Source organism: Zeus faber (genome assembly GCF_960531495.2).
Source record: "Zeus faber genome assembly, chromosome: 2".
Lineage (NCBI taxonomy): Eukaryota > Metazoa > Chordata > Actinopteri > Zeiformes > Zeidae > Zeus > Zeus faber.
In genome coordinates this window covers 28,325,883-28,340,365 of record NC_137189.1, presented here as the reverse complement: position 1 = coordinate 28,340,365, position 14,483 = coordinate 28,325,883, and the positions used below count along the sequence as shown (strand labels likewise).

General features: G+C 43.8%; 1 protein-coding gene across 1 annotated transcript; it reads left to right on the top strand.

Moving 5' to 3' along the window:
- Positions 1 to 1,325: 1,325 nt before the first annotated feature.
- Positions 1,326 to 8,649, top strand: LOC307247709 (uncharacterized protein; the record flags this gene model as incomplete). The annotated part of the gene is made up of 2 exons (XM_080023832.1): positions 1,326 to 1,634; positions 8,511 to 8,649. 2 exons carry the CDS (start codon positions 1,326 to 1,328, stop codon positions 8,622 to 8,624), a joined length of 423 nt encoding a protein of 140 aa, XP_079879958.1. The 3' UTR covers positions 8,625 to 8,649.
- Positions 8,650 to 14,483: the final 5,834 nt, after the last annotated feature.

The following is a 14,483-nucleotide window of genomic DNA, read 5'->3' as shown; positions in this document are numbered from 1 at the left end:
CGTAGATCCAACTGAAATCCTCAAACTTTCTTGTAGGAAATTACTTTCCTGTATGGCCTCGGGCCTGTCTGTGTCTGTGTGTTACTAGGCTACATCACACAACTACCTCCATTTTCAATCACAACATAATTAAAAACGTTTTTTTTTTTAAATATGGATTTTGGGACCAATGCATCATATAAATATCACATTTTTGAAAATGAACTAATTCTGCAACACTAAACCACTATTCTGTTCACCACTAAAAGCACCAGAAACATGTAGAACTGGAGTCTGGAGCCACTCCCACCAAAAGAGTGAATCTTTCGCTCACAAACTGAAAACACTGAACTAAAGTCCAAGGCGTTTACACAATTCGTGTTGAATGTGACTGCCCATTCCACCAAAAGAAATGAAGTCCTCCGTTGCTCACCGTGCTTTACACCAGCTGAACCAAACTAACAGAGGCTCTTTTTTTTCCCCTGAGTGATTTGTGTAGAATGGCGTCTCAAAAAGAGTCAAACATTTCATCACAGCTGATAGTCCCTCACTCGGAGTGGACTTTGCTCTGAAGAATGCAGGGCTGCTGTCCTGCTGGAGCCGATCAAATACTGCACATCAATTAGAGCAGCCTTGTTTTGGATCTTGCAACACAAGAGCTGATTTTGTGTTTTTATTTTTTCATGTGGAATGTGAAAATGACTCTAAATGTAGAAGGTTTGTCGTGTGTGTTCATGGTGTAAAAACCAGTTGCGCTGTTTGTTGAGGAACATTCTTGTTTAATCAAACAGAGCCAGACCTCAGGCCTGGGGCACCTTAAGAAAAAAAAAAGAAAACATGTTTTTTTTTCCCCTCTTTCCCTTTGACTGATGAAAAAAACGTGAGACGAGTTGCTGGAGTTAGTTATGCTGACATAAAATACAGATTACAGTATTACAGCATTTCTAAAAAATGTGGCCTTGGCCTTAGTCCCAACAGTAACAAGTAATAAGTATAAATGTGCTGATGGTGATAATAGCAGTAGTATTAATGGTAGAACCACTAATATGTAATAATAATAATAATATTGAAAACCAATGTTCAAAAAAAATATATATATATATAAATGCCTAAATAAAGTATAAAATCAGTTTATTCTTAAAATAATCTCACGGATTACCATTTAAATGACCACTTTAGTGCAGCGGACAGGAACTGGGGTCAGAAATCGGTAGGTCACACATTTCGACACAACCCCACTCCGCCCCCCATGTCGCGGTCACGGCTCACGACGCGCGTTCACGCCGCTCCTGTCCAAAGGTCCGAGACAGCGCCGCCACCACAGAGAAGACCCCACACCTCCAGCCATGTCCCGCAAGAAGCGACCAAGCGTAGAGCACAAATCCCCAAATGTCCGTGGAGATGTGCGCGGGGGAGAGCTGCGGGGGACCGGGGGGAGGGAAGCCGGGCCAGGCGCTCCCCCGGCGGGCAGCCCGAGCCGCGGCGCGCCGCCGAGGAGCGGAGGCTCCAAGGAAGTTTACTTCTCAGTCCTGCCCGACAAGTATGAACCCCTGATGGAGGAAGAGGAGGAGGAGGAGGAGGAGGAGGAGAGGAGGAGAAGAAGAAAGCAGGAGAAGGCCAGGAAGAAAAAGGAGAGATACAAGAAATACAGAAAGGTACAAAGTACGCACACTACAGCGGTGTGTGTGTGCGTGCGTGTGTGTGTGTGTGTGACAGAGCGAGAGGAAGGAAGACAAAAGGACAGACAGATGTGATAGAAATGTAGAAGGACAGGATAGACAGACTGAGGGACAGGAGAGAAAGATTTGACGAAGACACAAATGGGTGGTGTTGTGTATGTGGCCTATTTACACAACTATGGTATTAATAAAAACACTGGAGAAGGGAACTAAGTTTTATGGTTCTTTGCTGGTTGAATCCAAACGCGCCTAATAGCGCATGCAACGACGTGTTATAAAAACATTAAGAAGTCCCTTATTATGATGTAGGCTGTACTGTACACTCCTCCCTTTTTATTTTAATAGTGCAACAACCCTTTTTTTTTTACCGGGGCACTATACTAAACAAATATGTTTACTTAGTAGCGTAATAACATCAAATTATAACAAGCCTTTTGTTTTACTTTTGGTCTAAGAGCCATTTAGAGCTCAAGTCTCTGGGGAGGTCTCCTCTGCCTCTCTGGGTAACTTCTGTCCTGAAACATTTGCCTTGGGGCATGAGTCAGGAGTGTTTGTTTCTATGTCAGGTGAGTCGGGGCAATGTGGTGTTGTGTTTTTCACCTGAGCATCCAGGATTTGGTCCACATGACATCCCCATACGTTCTCTCCCACCTCCACTGTATACATCAGTGGCCCGTCTACGGTGGAAATCGTACCTGGCTGCCACTTTTCAGTTCGGTAATCGCATGCAAGAACTGACTTTCCCACACTGAAGCTCTGTGTTGACTTAGCATTCAAGTGTTTGATCCGTCTGTGCTCCACATTACGCCGTACATTTGGTTTGAGAAGATCCATGCGGGACCTCAGGTTCCTGTTCAGAAGCATCATCGCTGGACTCTGATTAGTGGCTGCATGGACTGCATTCCGATAGGCAAGGAGGAAGTTGTCTATCTTGTGTTGCAGTGGTCGATGTTCGCTGTCCATTGCTTTAATGACTTTCTTAAATGTCGGCACAAATCTTTCTGCCAAGCCATTTGTGGATGGATGGTAATGGGCAGATGTGCTTCATTCCATGTTCTTCACAAAACTTTGGAATTCTTCAGAGACAAATTGTCGTCCATTGTCTGTGCAGATTTGTTCTGGCATGCCCTTCCTGGCGAACATAATCCTCAGAACCGTAATGGTCATTTCCGGTGTGGTTGTCTCCATTTTCGTGACCTCTGGCCTTTTGAAATGTGCATCGATGGCAATTACAAAGATAGAGTCCATCAATGGCCCAGCCGATGTGCACTCATTGCCATGGTGATGAGGGCCACTCCCACGGATGGAGAGGGGCTTGTGGTGGTGTGTTCTGGATCTTTTGACATCCAGAGCAGTTCTTGGTCAAGTCCTCAATCTGTTTATCGATTCCTGGCCACCACACATAGTCACAGGCAAGACTTTTCATCTTCACGTTACCTAGGTGGCCTTTGTGCAGTTCCTTCAGCACTCTGGTGCGTAGCTTGGGAGGAATCACAACTCGTGAACCACACATTAGTGTTCCCCGACACACTGACAACCGCTCCTTCCTCGCTGAGAAAACTGGAAACAGTGTGTTACCGTACGCTGGCCATCCCTTTACCATGATGTCATACACTTTTGACAACATAGGATCATTGCGTGTTTCTCTTTTAATGAGGCTGTTTGTCACTGGTAATTGTTCTGTGTTATTGTGTTATTGTTGTGTGAAATACCTCTGCTGAATCCATTTTTGTAGTTATCTCTGAAGTCGGTAGTGGTAAACAAGACAAACCATCTGCATTGCTATGTTGCTTTGTGCCCTTGTGTTCAATGTCATACATGTGACCTCCTAAGAAAAAAGACCACCACTGCAGCCTTTGTGCTATCAACACTGGAACGCCCTTTCTTGGGTTGAAGATTGATACGAGATGCTGATGGTCAGTCCAACAGAGTATACTTTTGACCATACTGGTAGTCATTGAATTTCTTGACTCCCCACACAAGGCTTAGGGCCTCTCTGTCAATCTGTGCATAGTTGCATTCAGCTGAAGTTAGCGTTCTTGAGGCAAAGGCTATTGGTCTTTCTGGGCCATCTGGAAATGTGTGCGATAACACAGCTCCAATCCCGTGGGGTGAGGCATCACTGCCAGTCAGATTGGGAAGGATGGGTCAAAGTGCGTAAGCACCTCTTCCGAAGTTATGAGTCTTTCAGTGTCTTGAAACGCTTTCTCACAGCTCTCGGTCCACTTCCATTGTGTCCCTGTCTGTAACAGTACATTTAGGGGGTGGAGGACTGTGGATAGGTTAGGCAAGAACTTGTGGGAATAGTTCACCAGTCCAAGATATGCTCTCAGCTGAGACACACTTTCAGGTGGTGGTGCCTTAAGCACCGCTTGTATCTTGTCTTGAGACATGTGTAAGGCATCCTTGTTGATCACATTTCCACAGTATGAGATTTCCTTGTTGAATAACTCACATTTCTGTTGATTAGGTCTGAGCCCATTTTTCTCGTAACCTGGTGAGCACTTGTTCAAGGTTAGAAAGATGTTCGTCGTCACCTTTGCCGGTGACAATGATGTCATCCAGGTAACACTGAGTCCCTGGAATACCCTGCAGGACCTGGTTCATTGCCCTTAGCCAGATTGCAAGGGCTGATGCTACCCCAAACACCAACCTGTTGTACTGGTAAAGTCCTTTGTGTGTATTTATTGTCAGGTATTTCTTGGATGCATCATCGATTTCCATTTGGAGATAATCCTGGGCCAAATCGATTTTTTGTGAAACGGTCCCCTCCTGACAGGGAAGCAAGGATGTCCATATTACAAGGTAGAGGATACTGTACTCTGGGTTAACAGTCACTTTAAAGTCTCCACATATGTACACCTTGCTTGATTTTCCTGGTTTTGGGCTGGCGGTCTTTTTTATCACTGGAACAATATGCCTGCCCCATTCACTCTAATCCACCTCTGACAGGACCCCAGTCTGCTCCAGATTTTTCAGCTCTGCTTCTACTGTAGGACGGATTGCATATGGCACTGGTCTGGCTTTGTGACATTTTAGACATGCATTTTCCTCAATCCAATCGTTGCCTTCATACCCTGAAGTGTTCCTATTCCTTTCATGAACACTTCCTCAGAGTCAGCGAGTATTTGTGACCGTCTCTCCGTTGTGGCCTCGCTGCCCTCCTTCGCTGACTCAAATAGTGCCTTGATGGTGTGCCAATCCAGCTGGATTTTCCTGAGCCATTCACGTCCCAGCAACGATGGTCCTGCATTTTTCAGTACATAGAGGTTCGGCTGCTGCGTTTTGTCTGTTTTGTTTTGTCACCGTCACTTTAATTTTTATCTTTCGGGCGCACTCTTTGTCCTGTGTAAGTCTTTAGCAGTAGTTTAGTTCATTTCAGACGTATATGTGAAAACAGTCGTTTGTAGTACAGAGATCACTGTTAAAGCTGAGCCGGTGTCCAACTCCATTTTCAGTCTCACGCCTGCCAATTGTGGAGTGATCCATATTACTCTTCGATCATCTGTGTCTTTTATGCAAGACACAGATCGATCGACAGACTGAAGTTGCAGACAAGATAATTCACCTTTGTCTGAGTGGTTTTTCATCAGAACTACTTTCTGTCATTGTGTGTACATTGTTGTAGTTTCCTTTCTGGGGTTTCATGTTTCTCCTGTGTTTTGTCCTTTTTCTGCTGTTTGCTAGCTTTGCATACTCTTCCAATGTGGCCCTGTTTGCCACAGTTTCTGCAATCTTTGTCTTTAAACCAACAGTCATCAGGGTCATGTGACATGTTCCCACAACTGTAAGATTTCTTCTCTAATTTCTGTTCAGTGACATTTTATCCATAGCATATTCCAGAGATTTTTGTTGTATCTCTGAAGCACCCCGTGTTGCTGTTTCCATTGATATTGCAATGTTCAGAGCCTTCGCTAATGCAACGTCTTTTTCACACAAGAGTTTCTTCTGTGTGGTCTCACAGTGCATGCCACACACTATCCTTTCTCTCACTGGTTTCATAGACAAGCTCCAAATTGGTAATGTCCGGATAATTTGCGCAATTTAGCATAATATTCAGAAAGGCTTTCACTTTTGCGCTGATTCCGTTTGTGAAATTTAAATCCTTCAGCAATGACCAATGGGTTGAGGTTTAAATGCTGTTGGAGAGTGTCTGCTCTTTAGCTTGCTTTTCAGGGGTTAACAAGCTCCCTAGCAGCCCCTATGTTTTTGCCCCCATAACACGCCCACTCCCAACACACTGGCTTTCTTTTCATCCTTAACACCGCTAGCAATATAATATAACTCCACTCTTTAAAACAATAGAACGCCACTCTTTCAATGTAAGTGGCCCAGTCTTCAATGCCGCTATCAAATGTTGTAATGGTTCCAATCGTCGCAGTCTTTGTTATGTTATTGTGGTCCCGTTTTCCCTTGTTTTCTTTTTAGCTAGCTCCCTGCAAGTTACTGCACATTCCACTTGACTCACATATCCTTTTGCAAGCCCAACGAGCACACTTGGTCTAGATGTGGGTGTCATTCCTTTTCATCTCCCTTCTCTCTTCTTTCCTCTGAGTGTCATTATCCCCTGAAACACAGCGTTCCGATAAGATGTAGTTTCATAATTCTCATCGCCAATTTGTTGTGTATGTGGCCTATTTACACAACTATGTTAATATTAATAAAAACACTGGAGAAGGGAACCACGTTTTATGGTTCTTTACATAAACTAGTCCCCCCTTAATGCAGCCTATAAGGTACAGATGGAAAGACAGATAGAAGGATAGAAGAACAGAAAGATAGGGCATAAATATGGGATGGACAGAATGGCGGAAAGATAAAATCATAAAGACAGGGCAAAATGTAGACAAACAGAATAGGATAGAAAGATAGAAGGCCGTGAAGGTAGAAAGATGGAAAGACAGAAGGACAGAGAGCTAGAAGGAAGGACAGGAAGAAAGGATAGAAAGAATCAGAGATATGGAGGAATCAGAGTAAGAAAGATAGAGAGAAAGAGAGAGAGAATAGTCATTGTGAACAGGTTTGAAGGTCTTGAGTTATCTAGAACAGCATTTGATCTCATAGTTCCTGTTCTTTATCCACACTTCAGCTTCAAAACACAATCTATTCACGTTTTCATTGTTAATCATTAAATCAAATTACAGAGCACATTAAGAAAAAAAGTGAATAGGAATGAGGGAATAAATCAGAAGATAAAACAAAAATATAAAACATGCACACACACATACACACACTACATACAAATACTACGATGTTCCACCGGATGTAGTTTGTAAATCCTGGAACATTTCACATATTACCTTATTCATACGAGGGTTTCAGACGGACTAAAAACATAATAGAATACTATGCGTACTAGATAGTATGCAGGATTTCAGACGCAACAGGTCAGAAAGACAGTAGGGAAGAAAGACAGGAGGACAGAAAGATTGGATAGAAGCGCAGAAAGAGAAGGGCAGGAAGATTCAAAGACCGACATAGATTAACGTCCGTCACAGTGAGGACACATAGGACATTCAAGTGACATCAGAGGAGCCGCAACTCCATGTGCTCAAAGGGTTAAAACAAGTGGAAATAGTCCCCTGTGACATTTTGAGGATCCGGGTTCCAACCCTGACTCCCTGGTTTATTTTACTCAATCTCCTCCTGAGAACGGCTGGAGGCTCAGAGGGCTTCCGGGAAATGCTGCTCGAGCAAGTACAAAACTTCACCCTGCAGATGGATGAGCGGTATTAGAACTTCTCAACCTGGTTGAGAAGTTCTCAACCAAGGAGGCTCCACTGAAGATCATCTCAGAGAAGGTTGACTCAGCAGGACTCTGTGGAGTGATGGCTTCGAGAGACTGGTTCTGAGTGTTGCCGTCTGCAAATTCCCTGTTCTTCAGGAGCTTTTAAAGACATCTGTGGACTGTTGGTGTTCAAAAGCTGACTCAGATATGAACCTAGAACCATCCTGACTGAATTCTCCTTTCAGTGGTTCATGTCTCGGAGCCACTGGGTCATCTCAGCTGAGGTGCTGGCTTCTAGTCATCTGGTTAAAGGAACCTCAGAAGAAGAATCTTTATTTGTCCCACGCACCACAGCACATGCACTCATGGCGACCAACACACACGCTTCAAATGGTGGCCGATGAAATGAGATCTCTGCTTTTGACCCATCCTGGCTTGTCCTTCCTCCAGGGGGCAGCCGGGAGCAGTGGGCAGCATACAGTGATGAGTTAAAGTCTGAACTTGAACTCAAAATTTAAGGTTCAGTTCAGTCTCTGAACCCATCACACCACAGAGTCAGAGCTTCTCTGAAATGGCTCTCTGGACATGAAATGTTCTAATACTTGTCATTTGTCTGCAGGGGGATGTTCTGTACTTGCTCTAGAGTTTTCTGGAAGCCACTTACGCGTTCTGCTCGGGCTACTTTTTTTTTGTACTCCACTGATGAAATCAATACATTAACATATCTTACTATACTGTGGTTCGGTCGAAAACTAGATTCTGATTGGTTAATAGCAGCAACCAGTAGTCAGTTATTTCTGAATTATGATGACTGCTGGTCTGTTAATTTCCGTTAAACGACCTCTTAAACTACACATACTAGTTATACAATAATTTCAAATCAATATTCCGTCTCTATGTATTATTTTATTTACTAATTGGCCGTGTAGTAAGCAGGAGAACTTACAGCCATTATTACGTTAGTCATTTCGGTCATTATCACTAAATAACCCCCTTCAGAGTGATACAAAACCTGATCTCCTTATTTTGCTGTTAACGACCGCCTGGCTGTATGTTATTCCTTACATATCGATCTCTGTGCTCGGTGTGTGACTGCTTTTGTCTGCTTGTATGTGTTCCGTCAGAATGTTGCTGTGGCGATGCGTTTCGCCTGGCGCTGCCTGCTGGCCGGACTGCAGAACTATGCCGCGCCGTTCTCCACCACCGCTACTGTGGTCACGGGCCCACGGCGAGCGTGATGGGAAGTTGACTGGACACACACACACACACACACACACACTGTGGGTGAAGATGGAAATCATGAGTTGGGAACTCCTCTGAAGAATACATTTTCCTCAATGTTTAAAGGGTTCTCACTGCTGTGAAGATTGTTTTCCATCAAGAGCCAAGAAATAATCTGATATAAAGTTATTTTACTCATGTTGTTTATTAGTTTATTAATATTCCTTTTAGCTGCTGGTGCTGGGTCCAGTTAATGAAGACATTTCCTCTTTTAAAATTCTGTTTTTTTAGTTGTCATTAAAATCTTGTTTACATATAGATAAGGTGTATGTGGTTAATTCACTATTAAGCTTCACTGTTCTTTAAGGTAAACGGATATACAGTATGTTACTATAATACATATAGTACACTATAATAAATACTGAAAATATAAAATATTCAATTTAAAACATAAAGCTGTCATTTGACTGTTAATTTAGTTTGGAAAACAAATGCGTTCTCTCTATCTCAATCAATTGATTTATAAAGAAATGAGTTTTCTTCGTGTTTTTAGGAGTGGGCCTGGGGTCAGAGGATACCCTGAGCCGATGGGTCAAACTGCTGGTATGAGGCAAGGGTGCAGAGCTGGCTCCTAAAAACAGGAGCGACGTGCAGACTGGTTGCATGCGCCCCTTATGACAATCGAGATGTCTTTGGATTAGTCATACTCCATGAGTCCCTTCTACGAGTCAGCGATTTGGGACCATTCCTACAAGAGGCCATGAAGGCCAACACCATTGGGCTCCACGGCTTGATGGTTGCCTCGTGTGTTTGCACCCTCTGCACATTTCAGGCTGATGTGTGTGATGGCAACACTTAGTCCTCAAAATCCTCGCCCCGGCACTCCTTGATGACACGTCATTGTTTCGGACACAACTTTGGACATACACCTGGTTTGCATGAGCAAACCAGGTGTGGTTTTCTGATCCAGTGGCTACTTTGATGGCTCATCGGAATGCTGTGACCCAGACAACAAATGCTTGGGTTACTGGTGCCACCTTTGACAACAAGTGGGAGGTTTTTTTCACGCTTGTTGCAAACTCTCTCGAAGAGCGTGCTCACGGGAAGGTGTTGTATGCGGTCCTCCGATGTCTCATATGGTTCTCCGTGCACGGTGAGATTCAGGCATCAACCCTATCCAGGCTCCAACAGGATCTTATGTCAGCGACGCCCTGTTGGCGGAGCAGCGAAGTAAAGGGAACATCGCTCTCATGTGGAGGAACTTTGGCCATCTTGGGCAAAGTTATTGATGACACTTATATCAGAGAGGTATTAGTACCTGCATCGGCTATCAGATTAAGAGTGTGCTTGGCCCAGGTAGCACCTACTTAGAATGTTCTGATGGCTCTGCTGTTAACCGCTTGACCAATTAAAATGTTTGGGTTGTTCTACAACCCTGGTTTTATGAATGAAAAACCAGAGTTCTTAATATGCCTTAAGCTGTCTCCAGAGAGCTCCACTGAATAACGCTGGAATCCTGTTTAAAGCAACCAAGGCTCAACTTGGCTCTGACAGGCTCTGATTGGGCCACTCCAACATCCATCATATGGCCCACCCTCTAGTATATATACTGGGTCACCACCTGTCATACAGCCTCTGACATAATATTCATTCGTAAAACCAGAGTTGTAGCACAACCCAAACGTTTTACTTCATTTCAAACTCTAGTTCTTACTATGCCATATTGTATGCCCACCACCCTCACTAACCATGAGGTCAGAACTGATATGCCCTATGCAAGCCCCCAAAGGCCGAGACATAGACCCCCGGGTCCGTGGTAGTCTTTGCCGAGGACCAACTGGCAGATGTGATCTCAAACCCCACTTTCAGCATATAAGAACCCATTCATAGGGTGTGGAGGTAAATTACATTCCCACCCCCCACCTCCCCAGACTCACCGCCATACTTGTGGGTGGGGATTCCGCATAAAGCTGAGTTTGTATCACCTGACCGTAACCGCCCTCACCCACATAGTGTAACTCTGTACGCAGGCTAACACCTGGCTGCTGTCAAAACAGCCTGCACCATTGTTGACGCCGTTATATCGAGACTGTAGAATCTGGTGAACGTGTGTGGGGTAGTCCAAGAGGCTGCATCACACATCTCCTCGACCGAAACCCCTCGTAACAATGCCCACAAGGTAGCCACACCCCTAGTCCAATGCGCTAGTCGAAAGACCTTCTGGGTGTTTCTGCCCCACAGAGGAGTAGGCTAATAAGATCACTTTCACTATCCAACGAGAGGGACTGATCTTTGGACAGGGGTTTCCCAATTGTCTGAGATCGATTACTGGCAAAAAGCTGGTCTGACTGGCATACAGAGCGTGTGCGCTCCACATAGACCAATAGCATTCGGACAGGATGTGGAGTATGCAGCCTCTCGTCCTCCTCTGACCCAAAGGAAGACGGAGAAAATGAAGAGAGATCAATCGTGGGTTGAAAAGCTGGATCGGGTTTCAACATAAGCCTTCGATTATCCGTGGAGAACACCAAACAGTACTGGTGGACAGACAGTACGGGCAGGTTTCCCACACGTTTTTCCGAGACAAGTGCCAGAAGCAGTGCTGACTTTGACGACAACAACTTTAATCCCACCTCCTGGAGGGGTTCGAATGGAGGTTTCGTTAAAGCATTTAACACCAAAACCAAATCCCATTTCAGAGTCAGCGTCCGCACCTGTGGGAGTAGCCGGCGCGTGGCCTGCATGAACCTGGATGCCAAAGTGAGACTGCCCGGTGGCTTGCCATCCACTCCATTATGACAGGCCGATATTACGGCCAGGTATACCTTAAGGGTGGACAGTGCAAAGCCTTTTACATGCAGGCCTTGGAGGAAACTGTATGACCTCAATATTACAGTATAATGGGTCATCTCCATGCACCACACACCAACTCTCAAAGGCTAGCCATTTGGATGTGTAAAGCGCCCTCGCTGACGGGGCTCTAGCACACTGAATTATTTCCACCACCTCCATGGCTTAAACCTTCATCTAATAGCCGTCCCACTCAGGGGCCAGGCGACCAGTTTAGACTGATGGGGGGCGGGATGGAATATTTTCCCCGCTGCCTGGGTGAGGAAGTCCGGCCGAAGCAGGAGCACCCACGGCATACCCACAATGAGGGACCTCAGGTCCGAGACCCAAGTCTCTGTCAGCCACCAAGGTGCCACCAGAACCAGTTCCAACCTGTACTCTCTCACCTTGTCCAGCACCTGCTGCAACAGTGGGAGAGCATACAAACGAGCCCGGGGCCACCGGTGAGCCATGGCATCATGACCTAATGGAGGGTCGGACTGAATGGAGTACCATAGAGGACAATGAACCATGTCTTGTGAAGCGAACAGATCTACCTTGGCTCGGCCGAATTTACGTCAGCGGATGGATGCGCAAATCCGATGCTTGCGGCCGTCCCCTTGATAATAAGTCCGCTCCTAGGTTCTGCCTGCCCTGAATGTGATATGCCGACAGGGAACAGAGCTGGGAATGGGCCCACAGCAACAGCAATAGCTGGCTCCACACAAATAGTGAATATTTTGTTGGCGAGAGAGAGAACGAACGGGAGAATTCAATACTCGTTAACACTGTCCTGAAAGGCAAACCTCATATATTTCCTGTGTCTTTCCAAAATTGCAATTTGAAAGTTAGCATCTTAAAAATCCACCGACGTGAACCACTCTCCCCCTCGTTGGATCGATTTGAACAGGTGACGGTGTGTAAACACTCGAACCGGGAGATTTCTCAGTGTTTTGTTTCATATTCTCAGATCCAGAATTGGTCTCAGAGAAGAGTTGTCTTTTTAGAATGAGGAAATATCTGCCTGTAGAAGCTGCAGTTTCTCTCTCTGTCAACAAATGGGTGCACTAGTCAAGCAAGGACTGAATCTCCCCTTTCAGGATGGAGGATGTTAAGTCCAAGGCTTCTGTCTGTTTGACTCCAGCGAACTTGAGGCTCACACCCGTGTTCATGTGTTTGGTGAGATGTCCTGGCCTCATGTGAGGCTTCGGGCTCATATTTTTGTTTCGGGCCATGAGGCTCATGTTTCTGAGTGGACAGGACAGATAAGCACACTGGCAGAACACACTGCAGGGAGGTAAGGGAAATAAAGACTGTGCGTGTATTTTGTGTACCAATTCCCACTGGCACAGGAATTTCGACAGGGGAATGCCTTTTTACATGCTCAAACTGGAGGTCAAGCCGACGGTCCAGCAGCACAAAACCCCTCTCCCTAACGGCTCAGGTCCTCCGCACCTTCCTTCTCCTAAACACCGAAGCCTGTGGCTGCTGGGGACGGTGGAAAAGATACCTTTTCCATCCAAGTATTTTGGATATGAGCAGACATATAATTGGCCATTTTCATTTTTTATAACCGTATTCATATATATATATATATATATATATTTTTTTTTTTTTACAAAATAATTGTTGTGTAAGAAGTCAATTGAATAATTGAATGTTAATGATTACTTGATATCCAACTAAATTTACTCATGTAGATATGCACTTCAACTAGGTCTTATAAATATAAAAAAACAATCAACCAAAACATTTTCTTTGATTGGAAAATGCAATATAAAAGCTAGAGAAATAGAATAGAAATTGAAAATAAAAGCATTGACATTCAGGACTCTGGATCCTGTAGTATTTTTTGATGAATCCGTCAAACTTCAGGCTGAAAAACCAAGTCGAACCCCCACATTGCAGTCTGGAATAATTAGATGAAAGGAAAGGGCATTGAATATGAATGCAGTTTATCTTTAAGGGACAGGATTCATTAAGATAAGAGATAAGAAATGTGCCGACGTTCCAACTATCCCTCTTAACAAGTCCAGATTATCACATAAAGTCCAGATGATAACGTGAGCTGTAGAACTATCAACTCTCTGCACGTTCTCTCTTCTAGTGGGTCTTTAGGGGTCGTTTCAAAATAAAAGCATGGAAATTGTGACTGCAGAAGCACTGCGGTGCTATAAAAACAAACAAAACAAAACGATGTTTGTTTTTTTATTTCTTCTTATTTTTTTTTTTATATTAATTTAATGGGAGTGTTTTATTTGTGTATAACCACGTATCAAAATCATTTTTTATGTTTAAATTTTGTATTCGTGGTCAAAGTACCCCCGACACAAAATCTACTCTTTATATCCAGAGAGGCTATATAATATAATATAATATAATATAATATAATATAATATAATACAATACAATATAACACAATATAGCATAAAGTACTGCTGTTACTTCTAGGACATAGTATACATACATGTTCAGTATACTGTATGACATTAATCTATATTGTATGTATGAATCTATATTGTATGTATGTATGTATATATATATAGATATATGTATATATTCATGTATATATATATACACTATATACACATATATAAATCGAAATTTTGATTGAAAAAACAAAAGTAATGTGCTTTAAAAGGGAATATTCTTACTTTAAAATGTACTTAGTGCAGTAGGCCTACGCTGACAAGATACGTTGTTACTTTCCACAACAGCTTTACAACTTAGCAAAGTAAAAAAAAAGCTTAGATCTGGAAAAAAAAAATACAAATGTCCAAAAAAGAATAAAAACATGAACCAGGTCATTAAAAAAAATGACATCAACCCAACACGATCAATATGTTTTCGATTCGGCCAAAGGAGCCGGCTTTTATTTTGATACGCGAAAAAAACAACAAAAAAACGAATGTGAACTGAATGATAATAACTGAACTTGACAGAAAATCCAAAGTCCACTATGGGCTCCGCAAGTTGAGAGGATTTTGATCGGGTGGGGCGTCCCCTTATATAAGAGCTGCGTAGCGGACCCGGACACACACAGCAGC